This window comes from Theropithecus gelada, chromosome 16 (genome assembly GCF_003255815.1).
Source record: "Theropithecus gelada isolate Dixy chromosome 16, Tgel_1.0, whole genome shotgun sequence".
NCBI classification, from domain to species: Eukaryota; Metazoa; Chordata; class Mammalia; order Primates; family Cercopithecidae; genus Theropithecus; species Theropithecus gelada.
In genome coordinates, this window is record NC_037684.1 from 3,045,989 (window position 1) to 3,067,988 (window position 22,000).

General features: G+C 40.9%; 1 protein-coding gene across 2 annotated transcripts in view; it reads left to right on the forward strand.

Annotated features, from left to right (window-relative positions):
* The window catches only part of TAOK1 (TAO kinase 1), a 172,736-nt gene that overhangs the window by 67,080 nt on the left and 83,656 nt on the right, over positions 1-22,000 (forward strand). For both annotated transcript variants that reach the window (XM_025361611.1, XM_025361612.1), the window contains one exon: positions 1,493-1,717. In XM_025361611.1, coding sequence (XP_025217396.1) covers positions 1,586-1,717 — 132 coding nt within the window. In that variant the 5' untranslated portion in view covers positions 1,493-1,585. The remainder of the gene's footprint in view (positions 1-1,492; positions 1,718-22,000) is intronic.

Consider the following 22,000-nt stretch of genomic DNA (forward strand, 5'->3'; position numbering starts at 1 on the left):
TTAACTCATTTAACCCTCCCGATTACACTATGAAGTAGATTATTTCCTCCTTTCTTCCTTTCCCTTCCCTTCCCTTCCCTTTCCTTTCCTTTTCCTTTTCCTTTTCCTTTCTCCTTTCCTTTCCTTTCTTTCATCTAACAAACAGGGTCTCTCTCTCTCTCTGTTGCCCAGGCTGGAATGCCATGGGGTGATCACTCACTGTAACCTCAAACCCCTGGGCACAAGTGATCCTCCCACCTCAGTCTCCCAGGTAGCTTAGGACTATAGGAGCACACCACACCACCCAGCTAATTTTGTAATTTTTTGTGTGGGAAGATCTTGCTGTGTTGTCCAAGCTGGTCTCGAGCTCCTGGCCTCAAGTGATCCTCGCACTTTTACCTCTCAAAATGCTTGGATTACAGGTGTGAGCTTTCACACCTGGCCTATATTCATTTTACAGATTAGGAAAATGATATTAGCTAATTTCAGAACTTGTGTTGCTGGAATTCCTATCCGGCAGTGTCATTCCAGAGTCTGGGTTCTGAAGCCTCTTAGTTATGACATCCAGTTTTGTTTTGTTTTGAGACAGGATCTCACCCTGTTGCCCAGGCTGGAGTGCAGTGGTGTGATCATAGCTCACTGCAACCTTGACCTCCTGAACTCCAGTGATCCTTCCGCCTTAGTCTCCGAAGTAGCTGGGACTATAAGTGCATGACACCACTCTTGACTAATTTTTTAAATTTATTTTTTTAGAGACAGGGTCTCACCATATTACTCAGGCTGGTCATGAACTCCTGGTCTCAAGCAATCCGTCTGCTTTGACCTCCCAAAGAGCTGGGATTACAGGCATGAGCCACTGAGTCTGGCTATGACAGCCAGTGTTAAAACTGGGTAATCTGATATAAAGGAATTGATAGGATAACTGCCAGGAAATTTTCTGGTTATCTGTATTTCTACTTATTTAATGAAACAGAGTTGATAAAGGGCATACTTTAATGTGAATCAGGTGAATCAAGTTTATGGCGAAACAGTTGTCTGTGTGAAATACGTTACTTTCTCCCACTGTATTTTTCTTTGAATGTCTGTTAGAGTTGATTAATACCCTGGCATATGGTATCTGAACAGAAAAGGAAGCTTCCTGTTGTCAAAAATACTGTGGGCACATCTTGCGTTATTATGTATTTTTAAAATAGTCTCTTTTATATTATCTTCTCTATTGATGAGATAAGTGCATCAGAAGGGGATAAATTTTTAAGTATTGACTTAGAAAGCCTCCCAAAGTACAAAGATTATCTCATTTTTTAAAAATGTTGTATAGTAGGAATCTGTTTTTGAAGTACCATAGGTGTTTATGATGATGAAACAGGTTTAGGAGCTACTGCAGTAGTATCCACACTGCCTTTTCAGTGAAATTTTAGACATGAGAGAAATTTGTAGATCAGTATATGACCTTATACTAATTATTCTTAGCAGTTTTTGCCTTTTCTGATTTTTTTTTTCTATTTTTCTACAGTAGTTTATGTCAACGTGACTTCATTCATACAGATGAACCAAGGATCGGGATAGCAGTATAAAATTAGAATCAGACAGCTGACTGCTCAGCAGGATGCCATCAACTAACAGAGCAGGCAGCCTGAAGGACCCTGAAATTGCAGAACTCTTCTTCAAAGAAGATCCAGAGAAGCTCTTCACAGATCTCAGAGAAATTGGCCATGGAAGCTTTGGAGCAGTGTATTTTGTAAGTGTTAATGGCTTGATTTTAGTGACCAGCGTTTACTTAATGTGCGCTCCTGACAGAGCAAAATACAGTAATGAAAAGAGATATAGGCCATAGTCATTTTATAGTCACTTGCATAGGTGGGGTGGAGAGAGAGAGAGAGAGAGCGAGAGCATGATTGAGTGTGTGTGTGTGTGTGTGTGTGTGTGTGTGTGTGTGTGTGTAAGATTCAAATATGAAAATAGTTTTATTTATTGAACTACTTGGATTATTGAAAAAATGAGAAAGAATATTATTTTGTGGGCCAGGCTTGGTGGCTCATGCCTGTAATCCTAGCACTTTGCAAGGCAAGGTTGAGTGGATCGCTTGAGCCCAGGAGTTCGAGACCACCCTGGGCAACATGGTGAAACCCTGCCTCTACAAAAAATACAAAACTTAGCCAGGTGTGGTGGCGCACACCTGTAGTTCCAGGTACTCAGGAGGCTGAGGCCGGAAAATCACCTGAGCCCAAGAGGCAGAGGTTGCAGTGAACCGAGATTGTACCACTGCATTCCAGCCTGGGTTACAGAGCCAGATCCTGTTGCAAAAATAAATAAACAAATGCATAAATAAATAGAAAGAATAAGAAAAAAAATTATTTTGCTTTAACTTATGTGTTACTTTTTTAGAATTCTTAGCACACCTTTTTTATGAGTCTCATGGCTTGCATTGCTATAGAGTTAAATACTGCAAAACATAAACTTTGACTGATTTCTACTTCCATAAAGTCCCATTCAGAGTCAATCTTAGTCTTGTGGAGGTCTAGGATTATTATTTGACAGATATACCAAAGTCTGTTTCTTTTATATGCATTTGTGTGTGTGCATGTGAGTTAAAAAAAATTATCAAATTTGCTATTTTAATTATCTTTTAATATTTGCACAAACATTACCACCATCTACTTCTAAAACATTTTCATCACCCGAAATAGAAACTCTGTATCCATTAACAGTAACGCCTGTTTCACCCTCCACCCAGCCCCTGGTACCTGTAATCTCCCTTCATCTCGATGAATTTGCTTAGATATTTCTAGATATTCATAGAAATGGAGCCAAACAATATTTATTCTTTTGATTTCTAGCTTATATTATTTAACTGATTGTTTTTGAGCTTCATCCATATTGCATTATGTGTGAGAACTTCATTCTTCTTTATAGCTGATAATATTCCATTGTATGTATAAACCATAATTTGTTTATGCATCTGTTGATGAACATGTGGGTTGTTTTCACTTCTGACTAGTGTGAATGATGCTGCCATGAACATTGATGTGTATCTTGAGTCCCTGTTCTCAATTTTGAGTATGTACCTAGGAGTGGATTTGCGGGTTCCTACAGTATTCTGTGTGTGTTTGTGGAACTGCCAAACTGCACCACAGCAGTTGCACCATTTCCATTCCCACCAGCAATGTATGAGTGTTCCAATTTCTTTACGTCCTCAACAGTGCCTTTTGTTTTCCATTATTTTTATTATAACCATCCTACTAGATGTTAAGTGATATCTCATTGTGGTTTTGGTTTATATTTCCCTAATGACTGACGATGTTGAGCATCTTTTCCAGTGCCATTTGTAGATCTTCTTTGGAGAAACGTATATTCCTTTTCCCATTTTTATATTTGGGCTGTCTCTTTCTTGTTGAACTGTAGGGGTTCTTTGTTTGTTTGTTTGTTTTGAAAAGGAGTTTTGTTTTTCTTGCCCAGGCCAGAGTGCGGTGGCGCAATCTTGGCACACTGCAACCTCCGCCTCCCAGGTTCAAGCGATTCTCCTGCCTCAACCTCCCAAGTAGCTGGGATTACAGGCACCCACCACCATGCCCGGCTAATTTTTGTATTTTTAATAGAGACAAGATTTCACCATGTTGGCCAGGCTGGTCTCAAACTCCTAACTTCAGGTGATCCACCCGCCTTGGCATCCTAAAGTATTGGGATTATAGGCATGAACCACCATGCCCAGCCAGGGGTTTTTAGTGTATTCAGGATATAAAATCTTTATCAGATATATGATTTGCTAGTATTTTCTCCCATTCTGTAGTTTATTTTTTTTACTTTCTTGATAATTGTCTTTTGATACACAAGAGTTTTAAATTTTGATGAAGTCCAAATTTTTTGTTGTTCCTTATGCTTTTGGTGTCATGTTTAAAAATATATTGCCAAATTCAAGGTCATGAAGATTTATTCTTATGTTTTCTATGAAGAGTTTTATGGTTTTAGTTCTTTTTTTTTTTTTTTGAGGCAGAGTCTTGCTCTGTCGCCCAGGCTGGAGTGCAGTGGTGCGATCTCGGCTCACTGCAAGCTCCACCTCCCGGGTTCACGCCATTCTCCTGCCTCAGCCTCCCCCAGTAGCTGGGACTACAGGCTCCTGCCACCAGGCCCGGCTAATTTTTTGTATTTTTAGTAGAGACGGGGTTTCACCGTGTTAGCCAGGATGGTCTTGATCTCCTGACCTTGTGATCCGCCCGCCTCAGCCTCCCAAAGTGCTAGGATTACAGGCGTGAACCACCTTGCTTGGCCAGTTTTACCTCTTATATTTAGGTCATTTATCTATTTTGAGTAATTTTTTTTTTTTAATAAGGCAGAGTCTTACTCTGTTGCCCAGGCTGGAGTACAGTGGCGCAGACTTGGCTCACTGCAACCTCCACCTCCCGGGTTCAAGCAATTCTTATGTCTTAGCCACCCAATTAGCTGGGACTAGAGGCACATGCCACTAACCCCTGGCTAATTTTTGCATTTTAGTAGAGACGGGGTTTTGCCATGTTGGCCAGGCTGGTCTCAAACTCCTGACCTCAAGTGATCCTCTTGCCTTTGCCTCCCGAAGTGCTGGGATTACAGGTGTGAGCCACCACACCTGACCTATTTTGAGGTAGATTTTTGTTTTTGTTTTTTTGAGATGTAGTGTTACTCTGTTGCCCAGGCTGGAGTGCAGTGGTACGTTCTCGGCTCACTGCAACCTCCACCTCCCGGGTTCAAGCAATTATCCTGCCTCAGCCTCTTGAGTAGCTGGGATTACAGGTGCACGCCACCACACCCAGCTATATTTTGAGTTAGTTTTTATATATGATGTGAGGTAGAGGTCTAACTTCATTCACTTTGTTTTTTTTTGTTTTTGTTTGTTTGTTTGTTTGTTTTTTTGAGACAGGATCTGTCACTCTGTTGCCCAGGCTGGAGTGCAGCAGAGTCATTATGGCCCACTACGTCCTCAACCTCCCTGGGCTCAGGTGTTCCTCCCACCTCAGCCTCCAGAATAGCTGGGACCACAAGTGTACACCACCAGGTCCAGCTAAGTTTTTTGCTTTTTTTTTTTTTTTTGGAAATGGGGTTTTGCTATGTTGCCTAGGCTGGTGTTGAACTCCTGGGCACAAGCAGTCCACCCACCTTGGCCTCTCAAAAGTGCTGGGATTATAGGTGTGAGCCACCACACCTGGCCCCAACTTCATTCTTTTGTGTGTGTAAATCCAGTTTTCCCAATATATCTGTTAAAGAGACTGTTATTTCCCCCATTGAATTATCTTGGCATCCTTGTCAAATCAGTTGATCATATTTCGTACATTAATTTCTGATCTCTTAATTCTGTTCCACTTATCTATATGTCTTATCTTTCTGTCACTACCACACCATTTTGATGACTGCAGCTTTGTGGTAAGCTTGAGATCAAGAGGTTTTATTCCTCCAACTTTGTTATTCTTCTTAAGGTTTGTTTTAGAGCTCCTTGAAATTTCATATGAATTTGGCTTTTTCTTTTTTTCTTATTACCACTTTCCCGTTGACATGGCTTTTTTATTTTTGCAAAAAAAGACTTAGAATTTTGATAGAGATTGAGTTGACTCTATAGATCACTTTTTGTAGATCTATAGATTACTTATCATAATAATATTAAGTCTTCTAATCCATGAACATAGAACGTCTTTCTAATCTAAATTAAAGATATTCTATTTATATCTTTAATTTCTTTGAGCATTATTTTGCATTTAGTTGTAAATGTTTCACCTCTATGCAGGTTATTCTTGGGTTTTTTTTTTTTTTTTTTGAGACGGAGTCTCACTCTGTCGCCCAGGTTAGAGTGCAGTGGCACGATCTCAACTCACTGCAACCTCCGCCTCCCGGGTTCAAACAATTCTCCTGCCTCAGCCTCTCAAGTAGCTGGGACTACAGGCGCATGCCAGCACGCCCAGCTAATTTTTTGTATTTTTAGCAGAGATGGGGTTTCACTGTTAGCCAGGATGGTGTTTTTTGTTTTGTTTTTTTTTTTGAGACAGAGTCTTGCTTTGTTACCCAGGCTGGAGTACAGTGGTACGATCTTCACTGCAACCTTTGCCTCCCAGGTGATTCTCCTGCCTCAGCCTCATAAGTAGCTGGGATTACAGGCACACACCACCACACTCGGCTAATTTTTGTATTTTTAGTAGAGATGGGGTTTCACCATGTTGGCCCGGCTGGTCTCGAATTCCTGACCTCAAATGATCCGCCCAAGTGATCTGCCTGCCTCAGCCTCCCAAAATGCTGGGATTACAGGTGTGAGCCACTGCACTTGGTTATTTCTGGGTATTTTATTCTTTTAGATGCTAGTGTAAGTGGAATTACTTTCTTAATTCTGTTTGAAATTGTTCATTGCTGATGTATGGAAACGTAGCTGTTTTTTGTATCTTCATCTTGTACCCTACAACTCTGCTGAGTTTGTATGTTCTAGTATCTTTCTGTTGAACTCTTTGAAATTTCTACATACAGTATTACATCATTTGCAAATGGAGATGGTTTTACTTCTTTCTTTGCAACTTAAATGCCTTTCATTTTTCCTGTCTTAATACCCCGGGCTAGAACTTTCAGTACAGTGTTGAACAGCCATGGTGAAAGTGAGCATGTTGTCTTGTTCCTGATGTTAGTGAGAAAGTCTTTTTAGCCATTTACTATTGAGTATGGTGTTAGTACTGGGTTTTTAATAAATAACCCTTTATCATGTTGAAGAAGTTCCTTTTATTCCTATTTTTTTGAGTGTTGTTTTTTTTTTTTTTTTTTTTGAGACGGAGTCTCACTCTGTTGCTCAGGCTGGAGTGCAGTGGCCGGATCTCAGCTCACTGCAAGCTCCGCCTCCCTGGTTGATGCCATTCTCCTGCCTCAGCCTCCTGAGTAGCTGGGACTACAGGCGCCCGCCACCTTGCCCAGCTAGTTTTTTTGTATTTTTTTAGTAGAGATGGGGTTTCACCATGTTAGCCAGGATGGTCTCAATCTCCTGACCTCGTGATCCGCCCGTCTCGGCCTCCCTAAGTGCTGGGATTACAGGCTTGAGCCACCGTGCCCGGCCTTTTTGAGTGTTTTTATCATGAAAGTGTTGGATTCTGTCAAATGCCTTTTCTGCATCAAGCTGGGTCATGTTTTTTTTTTTTTTTCTTCATGTTATTAATGTGATATATCAAATTGATTGATTTTGTTAGGTTAAATCACCCTTACATGTCTGGGATAAATCAAACTTCATCATGGTTTGTAATTCTTTTAATATGTTCTAGGTTTCCGTTTGCTAGTATGGTGTTGGTAATTTTTCATTCCACATTTGTAAGAGATGCTGGTCTGTAGTTTTCTTGTGATGTCTTTATCTAGTGTTGGCATCAGGGTAATACTGCCTTCATAGGGTGAGTTAGGAAGTGTTCCCCTCTTTTCTATTTTTTGTTAGAGTTTTTTAAAGATTGGTGTTAGTCTTCTTTAAATGTTTGGTAGGGCCGGGTGTGGCGGCTCATGCCTGTAATCCCAGCACTTTGGGAGGCCAAGGCAGGCAGATCACCTGAGGTCAGGAGTTCGAGAACAGCCTGGCCAACATGTTGAAACCCCATCTCTACTAAAAATACAAAAATAAGCTGAGTGTGGTGGCGCAGGCCTGTAGTCCCAGCTACTTGGGGGACTGAGGCGTGTGAATCACTTGAACCCGTCCGTGAGGTGGAGGTTGCAGTGAGCCAAGATCATCCACTGCACTCCAGCCTGGGGGATAGAGCGAGACTCTGTCTCAAAAAAAAAAAAAAAAAAAAAGAATGTTTGGTAGAATTTACTAGGGAAGTCATTTGGTTCTGAACTTTTCTTTCTTGGGAGATTTTTGATTATAGATTCAATCTCTTGTGATAGGTCTGTTGAGATTTTCTATTTTCTTGGGTTAGTTTAGTTTGTAAGTTTCTAGGAATTTGTCTGTTACAGGTTGAGCATCCCAAATCTGAAAATTCAGTGCTCATTCGAGCATTTCAGATTTTGGATTTTCATACTGGAGATACCCAGCCAGTAAGTATAATGCAAATATTCCAAAATATGAAAAAATTTGAAATCTGAAACACTTCCGGTCCCAAGCATTTTGCATAAGGTATACTCAACCTGTAATATTCTCATTTATAGAGACTATATCTCATATATAGTTCTATTTCTATAACGTTCCCCCATTCTTTTCTTCTCTCTTTTTTTTCTTTTTGTTTTATTTTATTTTAGTTTTTTTTTTTGAGACAAGAGTCTCACTCTGTCGCCCGGGCTACAGTGCAGTGGCATGATCTTGGCTCACTGCAACCTCTGCCTCCTGGGTTCAAGCAACTCTCCCACCTCAGCCTCCCAAGTAGCTGGGAATATACAGGTGCATGCCACCACACCTGGCTAATTTTTGTATTTTTTGGTTGAGATGGGGTTTCACCATGTTGGCCAGGCTGGTCTTGAACTCCTGACCTCAAGTGATCCGCCCACCTCAGCCTCCCAAAGTGCTGGGATTACAGGTGTGAGCCACTGCACCTGGCCCCACATTCTTTTCTTTTTTTTTTTTTTTTTTTTTGAGACGGAGTCTGGCTCTGTCGCCCGGGCTGGAGTGCAGTGGCCGGATCTCAGCTCACTGCAAGCTCCACCCCCCGGGTTTACGCCATTCTCCTGCCTCAGCCTCCCGAGTAGCTGGGACTACAGGCGCCCGCCGCCTCGCCCGGCTAGTTTTTTGTATTTTTTAGTAGAGACGGGGTTTCACCGTGTTCGCCAGGATGGTCTCGATCTCCTGACCTCGTGATCCGCCCGTCTCGGCCTCCCAAAGTGCTGGGATTACAGGCTTGAGCCACCGCGCCCGGCCCCCACATTCTTTTCTGATTTACTTACTTGCATCTTCTCTTTAATTCTGTTTGGAGATTTTCAGTAAAAGACTCTTAGTAAAAACTTACCATGTTCATGTAAAGGTAACATACCAACTTTAAAAACAAAAGCATTGGGCCGGGCGCGGTGGCTCACGCCTGTAATCCCAGCACTTTGGGAAGCCGAGGCAGGTGGATTACGAGGTCAGGAGATTGAGACCATCCTGGCTAACACGGTGAAACCCTGTCTCTACTAAAAATACAAAAAATTAGCCGGGCACGGTGGTGGGCGCCTGTAGTACCAGCTACTCCGGAGGCTGAGGCAGGAGAAGTGCGTGAACCTTGGAGGCTGAGCTTGCAGTGAGCCGAGATCGCGCCACTGCACTCCGGTCTGGGTGACAGATCAAGACTCCGCCTCAAAAAAAAAAAAAAAAAAAAAAAAAAAAAGCATTAAAGGAAAGAAACCATTAATTGTAATTATTTTCCCTTCAGGTAACCACTGATAATATTTTATTTTCTTTTTTCTTTTTTTACTTTTTTTTTTTTTCTTTTTGAGGTGGAGTCTGTCTCTCGTGCCTAGGCTGGAGTGCAGTGGCGTGATCTCAGCCCACTGCAACTTCTGCCTCCCAGGTTCAAGTGATCCTCGTGCCTCAGCCCCCCAAGTAGCTGGGATTACATGTGTGTGCCACCATGCCTGGCTGATTTTTGTATTTTTAGTGGAGACGGGGTTTCATCATGTTGCCCAGACTGGTCTTGAACTTCTGACCTCAGATGATCCAGCCGCCTTGGCCTCCCAAAGTGCTGGGATTACAGGCATGGGCCACCGCACCTGGCCTCACTTTAAATCTTTTCAGCTTTTAACATAGTATGTGTATATCTCCTGTCATCCTAGTTTGACCAGGACGCTCCCAGTTTATCAGTGAAAGTCTTATGTCCTAGAAACACCTTAGTCCAGGGCAACCTGAGATGTTTGGTCATCCTATATGTATCTATAACACATAATGTTTAATGTGTATTCTGTCATTCACTATGTATTTTCTAAAACAGAAGCAAACAATATTGTTACGTATTTTGCTGTATTGCCCATTTTTTTCTATGTAATCATATATGTATTTGATATACCATAATTTGCTTTTTGTCATTCGATATGATTAGATATTTAGGTCATTCCTCCCCCTGCCTTTTTTTTTTTTTGAGGTAGAGTCTCACTCAGTCACCCAGGCTGGAGTGCAGTGGCGCGATCTCGGCTCACTGCAAGCTCCGCCTTCTGGATTCACGCCATTCTCCTGCCTCAGTCTCCCAAGTAGCCCAAGTAGCTGGGACTACAGGCGCCCGCACCACGCCTGGCTAATTTTTTGTATTGTTTTTAGTAGAGACAGGGTTTCACTGTGTTAGCCAGGATGGTCTCGATCTCCTGACTTCGTGATCTGCCCGCCTCGGCCTCCCAAAGAGCTGGGATTACAGGCGTGAGCCACTGTGCCGGACCAGGTCATTCCTCCCTTTTTTTTTTGCTATTAAAAATAATGCTGTGATGAACATCACTATATTTCCCTCTTACGGACATTTTTGCCACTTTGGAGGGAAAAGGAATAAAAGGAGAGTAAGGCAGTGTGAATAACCTAGAATATAATGAAAAAGGATATTACACAGGAGAGGACTAAAGGGAGCTTTGAACTGTCAGTTATTAAGAGTTACAACACAGTAAGTAAAGCCATATGGTGTTAATGCCCAAATAGGCAAAGAGAAGAGTGAAACCAGAAACAGTAATAGTACAATATATTAATTTAAAAAGCGTTTTTTTGGGAAAATATTTTATTGTGTTTGTCCATTGGGTAGTTTCTTATGCAGGTACACACATACACACATGCACACACACACAGATAACAGTTTCTTTATTTACTTACAGGAATTAGCTCACTTGAAATGTGGAGACCCAGGGAGGAGTAGTGCTGTTTGAGTCCAAAAACCATCTGCTGCCAGAATTTCCTCTCCCTCAGGGGGAGGTCAGTTGGTTTCTTAAGGCTTTCAATTGATTGGATGAGGTCCATCCACATTATGGAGGGCAATCTGCTTTACTTAGAACTTACCGATTTGTTATTTATTTATTTATTGTTAGAGTCTCACTCTGTTGCCCAGGCTGGAGTGCAGTGGTGCAATCTCGGCTTACTGCAGCCTGCACCTCCCGGGTTCAAGCGATTCTCATGCCTCAGCTTCCCAAGTAGCTGGTAGCTGGGATTATAGGCGTGTGCCACCATGACCAGCTAAATTTTTTTTTTTTTTTTTTGGAAACAAAGTGTGGCTCTGTAACCCAGGCTAGAGTGCAATGGCACGATCTCGGCTCACTGCAACCTCCACATCCTGGGTTCAAGTGATTCACCTGCTTCAGCCTCCCGAGTAGCTAGGATTACAGGTGCGTGCCACCATGCCTGGCTAATTTTTGTATTTTTAGTAGAAATGGGGTTTCACCATGTTGACCAGGCTGGTCTTGAACTCCTGACCTCAAGTGATCCACCCGCCTCGGCCTCCCAAATTCCTGGGATTACAGGCGTGTGCACCTGGCCTGAGTTTACTGATTTAAATGCCATCCAAACAATGCCTTCACAGAAACATATAAAAGTATTTGACTAAAGATCTGGGTAACATGGACTAGCCCAGTTGACAGATAAAATTAACCATAACAAAAGGCCGGGCACGGTGGCTCACGCCTGTAATCCCAGCACTTCGAGAGGTTGAGGCAGGCAGATCACGAGATCAAGAGATCAAGACCATCCTGGCTAACACGATGAAACCCCGTCTCTACTAAAAATACAAAAAAAAAAAAATTAGCCAGATGTGGTGGCGGGTGCCTGTAGTCCCAGCTACTCAGGAGGCTGAGGCAGGAGAATGGTGTGAACCTGGGAGGTGGAGCTTGCAGTGAGCCGAGATTGCGCCACTGTACTCCAGCCTGGGCGACAGAGTGAGACTCCGTATCAAAAAAAAAAAAAAATTAACCGTAACAGTGTTGTATGATTACTCCACAGTTTGTTTCTCCATTCTTCTGTTGGCAGAAAGCTCTACTGTTTACAGTTTTTGGCTATTATGAATAAAGTTGCTGTGAACAATTCATGTACAGTTATTTTTTATGGATGTTTTCATTTCAGTAAATATCAAGGTTGGGGTTGTTGAGTCATTGGGCAAGTTTATGTTAGTTTTATAATCAATTCCCAGATGTTTTCATCAAGAGGTAGAAATTTTACACTCCCATCAGCAGTGTATGAGAATTTGGTTTGCCCTTTATTGTCTCCAGCATTTGGTATTGACATATTTTAATTTGCATTCTGATGGGTGTGTAGTAGTATTTCAATATGGTTTTGTTTTGTTTTGTATTGTTTTTGTTTTGAGACGAAGTCTCGCTCTCTTACCCAGGCTGGAGTGCAATGGCACGATCTTGTCACACTGCAACCTCTGCCTCTGGGGTCAAGCACTACTCCTCTCTCAGCCTCCCCAGTAGCTGGGATTACAGACATGCGCCACCACAGCTGATTAGTTTTTTGTATTTTTATTTTTTGCTTGCTTATTTTATTTTATTTTATTTTATTTTATTTTTTTGTGAGACAGAGTCTCACTCTGTTGCCCAGGCTGGAATGCAGTATTGCGATCTTGCCCTACTACAGCCTCCGCCTCCTGGGTTCAAGCAATTCTCCTGCCTCAGCCTACCAAGTAGCTGGGATTATAGGCATGTGCCACCAAGCCCAGGTAATTTTATTTTATTTTTATTTTTTACTTTTTTGTATTTTTAGTAGAGATAGGGTTTCACCATGTTGGCCAGGCTGGTCTTGAACTCCTGACCTCAAGAGATCCACCCGCCTTGGCCTCCCAAAGTGCTGAGATTACAGGTGTGAGCCACTGTGCCCAGCCTAATTTTTGTGTTTTTAGTAGAGATGGGGTTTCACCATGTTGGCCATTTATTTAAGGAGAATTTGTAGATTCTTGAGCTTCTGCTTTTCAGCTTCCTCTTCTGAAATTGTGCTTTTGTTAGCTTCTAACTCTGGCTTCTGTCTCCTCAGCCTGGCTTTCTTCTTGGACTGTTTCCTTTCACAAATTCAGAGATGAAGCTGGAGTAAATTTGGAGTTCATTTTGCATACTGTTGGTTTTTCAAGGATTGTAGTCTCTAAAGTTGTGGCTGCATTTGTTGCTCTTTGGTAATTTTATATAATTGTTTTATATATATTGCCTGCTTTGTCAGCTCACTGCAAACACTGCCTGCTGGATTCAAGTGATTCTCCTACCTCAGCCGAGTAGCTGAGATTACAGGTGCCTGCCCCTATGCCCGGCTATTTTTTTTCTTTTGAGTAGAGATGGGATTTCATCATGTTGGCCGGGCTGGTCTCGAACTCCTGTCCTCAAGTGATCCACCTGCCTCCCAGTTACAGGCAGGAGCCACCACACCCGGCCTCATTCTTTTTTTATGACTGAATAGTACTTTGTATGTATGTACCGCATTTTCTTTAACCATTTGTCTGTTGATGGACACTTAAATTGTTTCCAGCCTTGCCTGTCATGCATAGCGCTGCAATAAACATGAGAGTGCAGATATCTCTTTGATAATACTGATTTCCTTTATGTTGGGCATATACCTAATAGTTGGATTGCTGGATGATATTTGGTAGCTCTATTTCTAGTGTTTTGAAGAACCTCCATCCAAATTCTTTTTCGTAGTGGTTGTGCTAATTTACATTTCCGACAGTGTATGAGGGTTCCCTTTTCTCCACATCCTCACTAGTCACATTATTTGTACTTACCTGGGATTTTCATATATCCTTCTGTAAAGATGTGGTGTTTTGGAGCAGTTGGTCTTTCGTTGTTATATTGGAAAGTTTTGAATTTCGGCGGGTTTTTGTCAGACCTCTTTAGGCCTGCCTATATGATCTACAAAGTGGGGAAAGTAATGTTTCTTACCCTTTTCCTTTCATTAAAAGAGACTAAGTCCCATCTTGGCAAAATATCAATGATTTAACTTTTTCAAAATAAAATTATAAAATTGCATTATCCCAATTCTAGAACTTTGTCAGTAGTCTTTTTTTTTTCTGAGATGGAGTCTTTCTCTGTCACCCAGGCTAGAATGCAGTGGTACAATCTCAGTTCACTGTAACCTCCGCCTCCCAGGTTCAAACAATTCTTCTGGCTCAGGCTCCTGAGTAGCTAGGATTACAGGCATGTGCTAACACACCTAGCTAATTTTTGTATTTTTAGTAGAGACGGGGTTTCACCATGTTGGCCAGGCTGGTCTTGAACTCCTGACCTCATGATCCACCCACCTCGGCCTCCCAAATTGCTGGGATTACAGGCGTGAGCCACTGTGCCTGGCCTGTCAGTAGTCTTTTTTTTGACGAGTATGACTGAAGTTGGTATGTCTAGGATCAAGTATATAGTGGGAACTAAAGATGCAATGGGAAAAAAGAAAGATAATCAAGGACTCTTGAAATACCTACTACATTACTCTAAGAAATATGGGCTTTATTCTGAAGTCTTCAGGGAGCCACTGAAGTACAACAGAAATATTTTATTTCCATTTGTGAAATAAAATTTACTCTTGTATTAATGTAGAGGAAAGGTTGGCATGTATCAGATCGAAGCAGAGAGACTGATTAGGATGCTTTTGTAATAATTTAGGAAAGAAATGCGGAGAGCTTAGTTAATAGCAGTGAGAGTGGAGAGGTGAGTAAACAGTTGAGACTTAAAGTTTAAATCGGTAGAATGAAGAGCATTTATATTCTGATAAGATAAGGGGTGCATGTGGTAGTGTCTCACTCCTAGAGTAGAATTATTATTATTTTTTTTCTTTTTCTTTTTTTTTTGAGATGGAGTCTCGCTCTGTTGCCCAGGCTGGAGTGCAGTGGCCGGATCTCAGCTCACTGCAAGCTCCGCCTCCCGGGTTTACGCCATTCTCCTGCCTCAGCCTCCCGAGTAGCTGGGACTACAGGCGCCTGCCACCGCGCCCGGCTAGTTTTTTGTATCTTTTGTTTAGTAGAGACAGGCTTTCACCATGTTAGCCAGAATGGTCTCGATCTCTTGACCTCGTGATCCGCCCGTCTTGGCCTCCCAAAGTGCCGGGATTACAGGCTTGAGCCACCGCGCCCGGCCTAGAGTAGAATTATTAAAGAGAGTGAGAGGAAGTGATTCTCTGTTGTTTGCACTTCCTTGTGTGATAATTGCTAAGATTCTTCTACCCAAGCTGGATTATTTCAGAGAGCTGTAGTTGAAGGTCTCATAGTCTCAGAAATAACATTCTAACAGGACAACAAAAACAAATTGTTCTAAGTCAGATATTTGGAGCTGGTTTAGGAGAGACTCGGAAATTAGGCATAATGTGTCATCCTGGATTAGAAAAAAAATTCCTGTAAAGAGCATTACTCAGACGTTGGTGAAATTTGATGCGTATTATGTATGCATCTGGATAATGGTATTATATCAGTGCTGAATTTTCTAAATATGGTATTTGTACTTTGGTTATTCATGAGAATGTTCTTGTTCTTAGGAGATACATGAAGTGTTTTAGGAGTAAGAATCAGAATATCTACTTTCTAATGGCTCTTTAATTATAAAATAATGATAATGGTAACAATATGTTTAGATAGAAAATTTCAAAGGAAATGTGGCAAAATGTTAACCAATAATTTTTCTATAGACGGGGTGAACAAACTACAGCCCTGACACCAAATCCAACCTGTGATGTGTTTTTGTTCAGCTCCTAAACTAAGAACAGTTTTAACATTAAAAAGAAAAAAGAATGTGCAACATAGATTGTATGTGGCCCACAAAGCCTGAGATTTCTACTACTTGCCCTTTGGAGAAAAACTTTGCTCACTTCTGATCTAGAAGAAGGCATAACAAGGGTTCACTGTGCTGTGCCAACTTTGTCGTATGTTTAACAGATTTGTGTAATGAAATGTAGAGAGGGATTTTTTTTTTTTTTTTTTTTTTTTAATGCTGATTTAGGAGGCCAGAAAACTCTCCAGTTCAGGTTAGGACCATCCCAGAAACAACTGAATGAAAGCACAGAGGAGTCAAGATTAATGAACTCAAAGCAGGTGTTTTCTGTTATGCTTCTTGATGTGTGGGAAACATGAGCATGTAGATGAGGAACGTTTGAATGTAGTCCAGAATTGAATCTTTTTGCTATAATTCTATTTCTGGGTCACTAATCTTCATATTTTGTGGTATCAGAGAAACCCATGCACACACTTTTCTGTTGTTACATTTCCTCTCATCCGCACTCCATGACAGGATGAAATGTGCAGTGTTTGTTTATAGACTATCTAAAGGAAGGACCCTGTGGTCAAATTTTTTTAGGTGGCTGAAAATAACTCTTTAACACACTTCTAAATTTTAATTAATTGGCAGTTAGGGATCACCTCAAATTAAAAAATACTCAAATTGAGTCAGCCAGCATGGCTGTTTCATCAGGCAAGCTAATTAAGGGCTGGTATCATAGTGAGTATTTGAAACTAAACCAGAGAGTCAGATGTCCGAAAGGATCACTGTCTCTAGATTACCAGGAAGATAAACATAATCTTTTAGTTTCCAATACCTTAAATAGAACCAATGTGATGTCAGTAGATGGGTCACACAATAAGAAATATAAAAGCCAAAGAGAACACTGGCTTGGGAACCAGGTAGCTTGCTAACAAATATGGTAGACAATGTATGGTCCCAGCGAAATCATTTATTTCATTTCTTAACAAAGTAGGTTTTTGTTCCTTTATTGAAATGGGATGTAATATTTACCTGTTGTTTCCTAGTGTAAGATTTTACTAATCTGTTTTCTCTTAGCAGGTTTGCAAGTTTTGTATTTTCAGTGATTACAGTAAATTGTTCGGTGGTGTTCACATTAGTCTCATAAGACCATTTATATATAATTAATTGATATAGTGATTTCAGATCATTCTTATGAATTTATTAAAATAGATCCCAAATGAATCTTCACAGACAATTTCCTAGTTTGAAACAAAATTATTTATTGTATGTATTTTCTTTTTCCCACTCTCTCTGACTATTTCTGTTCCCGTTTTTTTCTCAACAGTATCTAATTTGTCTTTAGGACTACAACTTATTTTGTTTTTGCTCTTTTTCTCTGTGGAGGTGAGAATCGATGATGTGTAGTATTGTGTTCTTTAGTTACTTACAGTTCATTTGGTTCTGTTCTACACAGTGTTTTATTATGTAAACAAACACTTTTTTTTTTTTTTTTTTTTTTTTTGAGACGGAGTCTGCTCTGTCGCCCAGGCTGGAGTGCAGTGGTGCGATCTCGGCTCACTGCAAGCTCCGCCCCCTGGGTTCACGCCATTCTCCTGCCTCAGCCTCCCGAGTAGCTGGGACTACAGGCGCCCGCCACCACGCCCCACTAATTTTTTGTATTTTTTTTAGTAGAGACGGGGTTTCACGGTGTTAGCCAGGATGGTCTCGATCTCCTGACCTCGTGATCCGCCCGCCTCGACCTCCCAAAGTGCTGGGATTACAGGCTTGAGCCACCGCGCCCGGCCATAAACAAACACTTTTGCAAGCTTTCCTACTGTTACCTTACTCTCTACTAGAAGAACATCCCATCTTTTTTACAAGTTCATTTGTTAATATTCTATCATGTCAAGTAAAATGTAGAAAGTATTTACCCCTTTCCATATTCTTTATGCTATTCTTGTCATATGTATTGTATCTGCATATATTATAAACATATAATACAATGCCATAATTTTTATTTTAGATAATTTTTTGCTTTCTAAATGCAAAAGAATGAAATTGGATTGCTACCTCATACTATATATAAAAATTAACCCAGGCCAGGCATGATGGCTCATGCCTGTAATCCCAACACTTTGGGAGGCCAAAGCGGGCAGATCACCCAAGATTAGGAGTTCGAGACCAGTCTGGCCAACATGGGGAAACCCTGTCTTTACTAAAAATAAAAAAAATTAGCCGGGCATGGAGGCATGTGCTTGTAATCCCAGCCACTCGGGGGGCTGAGGCAAGAGAATCACTTGAACCTGGGAGGCAGAGGTTGCAGTGAGCCGAGATCATGCCACCGCACTCCAGCCTGGGTATCAGAGCAAGCCTCCATCTAAAAAAAAAAAAAAAAAAAAAAATTTAAAATAGATGAGAGACATAAATTTAACAGTTAAAACTATAATACTCTTAGAAGAAAATGTAGGGATAAATCTGTATAACATTTGTTTTGGCAAAGCCTTCTTAGATGGGACACTAAAAGTATGGACAACAACAGGATAAATTGGACTTCATCAAGATTAAAAACTTTCCTGCTTCAAAACAGTGAAAAGATAACAGGAGAAAATATTTGCAAATGATATATCTGACAAAGGACTTGGGTCTTGAATATATGAAGAACTCTTACAAGTCAATAATAAAAAGACACTCAATTTTAAAAATAGGCAAAGGACCTTGAGTCAAGATTTCTCCAAAGAAAATATACAGATGGCCAAGAAGCACATGAAAAGATCCTCAACCTCATTAGTCATGAATTTTGACATTATGCTAAATGAAAGAAGTCAATTACAAAAGACCACATATATGATTACATTTATATGAAATGTCTAGAATGGCCAAATCTCTAGGGACAGAAAGTAAATTATTGCTTAGGTCTGGGAGGTAGGTAAGGAGACAGGAGACTGATAGCTAAAGAATTTATGGGCCGGATGCGGTGGCTCATGCCTGTAATCCCAGCACTTTGGGAGGCCGAGGCTGGCAGATCACGCGGTCAGGAGATCGAGACCATCCTGGCTAACACAGTGAAACCCTGTCTCTACTTAAAAAAAAAAAAAAAAAAAATTAGCTGGGCATGGTGGCATGCACTTGTAGTCCCAGCTCATCAGGAGGCTGAGACAGGAGAATTGCTTGAACCCGAGATGGGGAGGTTGCAGTGACCTGAGATAGTGCTACTGCACTCCAGCCTGGGTGACAGAGCAGGACTGTCTCAAAAAAAAAAAAAGAGTTTATGGAGGCTGGGCATGGTTGTTCACACCTGTAATCCTAGCACTTTGGGAGGCCAAGGCGGGAGGATCGCTTGAGCCCAGGAGTTCAAGACCAGTCTGGGCAACATGGCAAAACCTTATCTCTACCAAAAACTATCAAAATTAGCCAGGTGCAGTGGCACATACCTGTAGTCCCAGCTACTCAGGAGGCTGAGGTAAGAGGATCGCTTGAACCCACAAGGTTGAGGTTGTAGTGAGCTATGATCGCACCACTGCACTCCAGCCTGGGTGACAGAGCAGGACCTTATCCCAAAATTAATAATAATAATAATAATAAAGAGTTTATGGGTTTTTCTTTTTTTTCTTCTTTTAAATGGAGAAAAAGATTTTTGTTGTAAAATACATATATAATGTAAAATTTGTCTTTAACTGTTTTAGGATTTCTTTATGAGGAGTTAAAAAAATGTTCTGCAGGCCAGGCGCAGTGGCTGACGCCTATAATCCCAGCACTTTGGGAGGCCGAGGCAGGCGGATCACAAGATCAGGAGATCGAGACCATCCTGGCTAACACGGTGAAACCCCGTCTCTACTAAAAAAAAACACAAAAAATTAGCCAGGCATGGTGGCGGGCGCCTGTAGTCCCAGCTGCTTGAGGGGCTGAGACAGGAGAATGGTGTGAACCCGGGAGGCGGAGCTTGCAGTGAGCTGAGATCACGCCTCTGCACTCCAGCCTGGGCGACTGAGCGAGACTCCGTCTCAAAAAAAAAAAAAGTTCTGCAATTGACCGTTCTAATGGTTGCACGTATCTGTGAATGTACTAAAGACCATTGAATCGTGTACATTAAAATGGGTAAATTGTATGGTATATGAATTATTTCTCAGTAAAGCTGTTATATGACCTTTTAGTCCTATTAATCACAATCGGGGGCTCACAGATAGGTGAGTAGAGAACATTTTGGAAAAAGAAATTTATACCTGACGAGACTTATGTGGATAGATCTACTTCATTCTTTACAGTGAGTGGTACAGGTTTCCATTAACCAATCCACCGGCAGTTGAAATTAAAATGTCCTTAGTTCTTCACTGTACTCACGTAGCAGAATACAGATAATAAGCTCTGTCTTTTTTTTTTTTTTTTTTTTTTGAGACGGAGTCTCCCTCTGTTGCTCAGGCTGGAGTGCAGTAGCTCAATCTCAGCTCACTGCAACCTCCGCCTTCTGGGTTCAAGCGATTCTTGTGCCTCAACCTCCCGAGTAGCTGAGACGACAGACATGTGCCACCATGCCCAGCTAATTTTTGTGTTTTTAATAGAGACGGGGTTTCACCAAGTTGGCCAGGCTGGTCTCAAACTCCTGACCTCAAGTGATCCACCCACCTCGGCCTCCCATAGTGCTGGGATTATAGGCTTGAGTCACCGCACCTGGTCTTACTTAATTTTTTTTTTTTTTTTGAGATGGACTTTCGCTCTGTCGCCAGGCTGGATTGCAGTGACTGGAGTGCAATGGCATGATCTCGGCTCACTGCAACTTCTGCCTTCTGTGTTCAAGCGATTCTCCTGTCTCAGCCTCCTGAGTGGGATTACAGATGCACGCCACCACACCCGGCTAAGTTTTGTATTTTTAGTAGAGATGGGGTTTCACCATGTTGGTCAGTCTGGTCTCAACTCCTGACCTCGTGATCCGCGCGTCTCGGCCTCCCAGAGTGCTGGGATTACAGGCGTGAGTCATTGCGCCTGGCCCTTATTTAATTTTTTAAAGCAACCTTTATTGAGGTATAATTTTACAGGTGCTATCCTTTTTTAAAAAAAATTTTTTTGAAGTATAATTTACATACCATAAGTCTACCAGTTTTAAGTGTACATTTCAATTATTTTTGGTAGATATAAGTTTGGTAGCCATCACTACATTCCACTTTTAGAACATTTTGTCTTTGGGAATTTATTAGAGCCTGAATTGAAAACGAGTTCTTGCACAGATGGTTTGAGATGGTTTCTAACCCTTTTACTAAACTCATTTTAAATATTTCACAGCTATTGCCTTGTACTTTCTTAATATTTATTATAATTTTTTTGCATATAGTGAGAGTTTGGCTCTTTTTTAAGAGTTAACTGTCATGTTTCTGTGCCTTTTTTTTTTTTTCCTTCAGAATTTCCACAACAGTATTAAATAATCATCATGGCAGCACTTTAAGGAGTCTGGTCTTGATCCTGATTAGCAGTTGTTTTCAATAGACATGATATGTTGAAAAATTACCTTGCTAATTTTGTTTTTCTAAGAGTTTGGCCTTCTCTACAATTGAATACATTTAGCATTAGGCCTATCTCACATTTTCAGCTTTTATTGAGAGTTTATATATGTTTTTCCCCTTGACTTTTAAAAGATGTGGTGAATTATGAAATGTTTTTCTAGTTTCAAAATTTTCTGCATTCCTGTGATAGTAATTTGTTTTGTTTTGTTTTTTTGAGACAGAGTTGCTGTCTAGGCTGCAGTGCAGTGGCACAATCACAGCTCACTGCAGTCTCCGCCTGCCAGTTTCAAGTGATTCTCTTGTCTCAGCTTCCCGAGTAGCTGGGATTACAGGTGTGCGCCACCACACCTGGCTGATTTTTATATTTTTAGTAGAGATGGGTTTCCATCATGGGTTTTTACCAGGCTGATCTCAAACTCCTGACCTGAGGTGATCCACCCACCTCACCCTCCCAAAGTGCTGGGATTACAGGTGTGAGCCACCACGTGCAGCCTGTAATAGTATATTTTATCCAAAGGAAAAATCTTTTAATGCCCTGTAAAATTTGGTTTGCTAATTTTAGAGTTTTCCCATCTATATTTACAAATGAAATTGTTGGTACCTAACTTTCAATTTTGTACTCTTTGTGAGGTTTTAGTTATAGGGTTAAACTGCCTTTGTAAAATTAATGGGATACCTTTTGTATTTTTCTCTTATATATTCTGGAAAGTTCCTTTGGTAGAACTGTTTTTCACTGAAGACTATGTTAAAGGTCATTCATTGGTGTTCTTTCCAATCTGCCATCATTGTTTTACTCATGTTATTGTCGTTAGGTCTGTTTTAGTAATTTGTTCTTTCCTAAAAAGTTGTCTGTTTCATTGAGATTTCAAACTTTATTAGCATAGACTTTTATACACTTGCATTGTATTGTCTGTTTATAGTACTACTCAAATTTCTGTATTTTTCTTCTCAATTAGATTACTCAAAGGCTTTTTTTTTTTTTTTTTTTT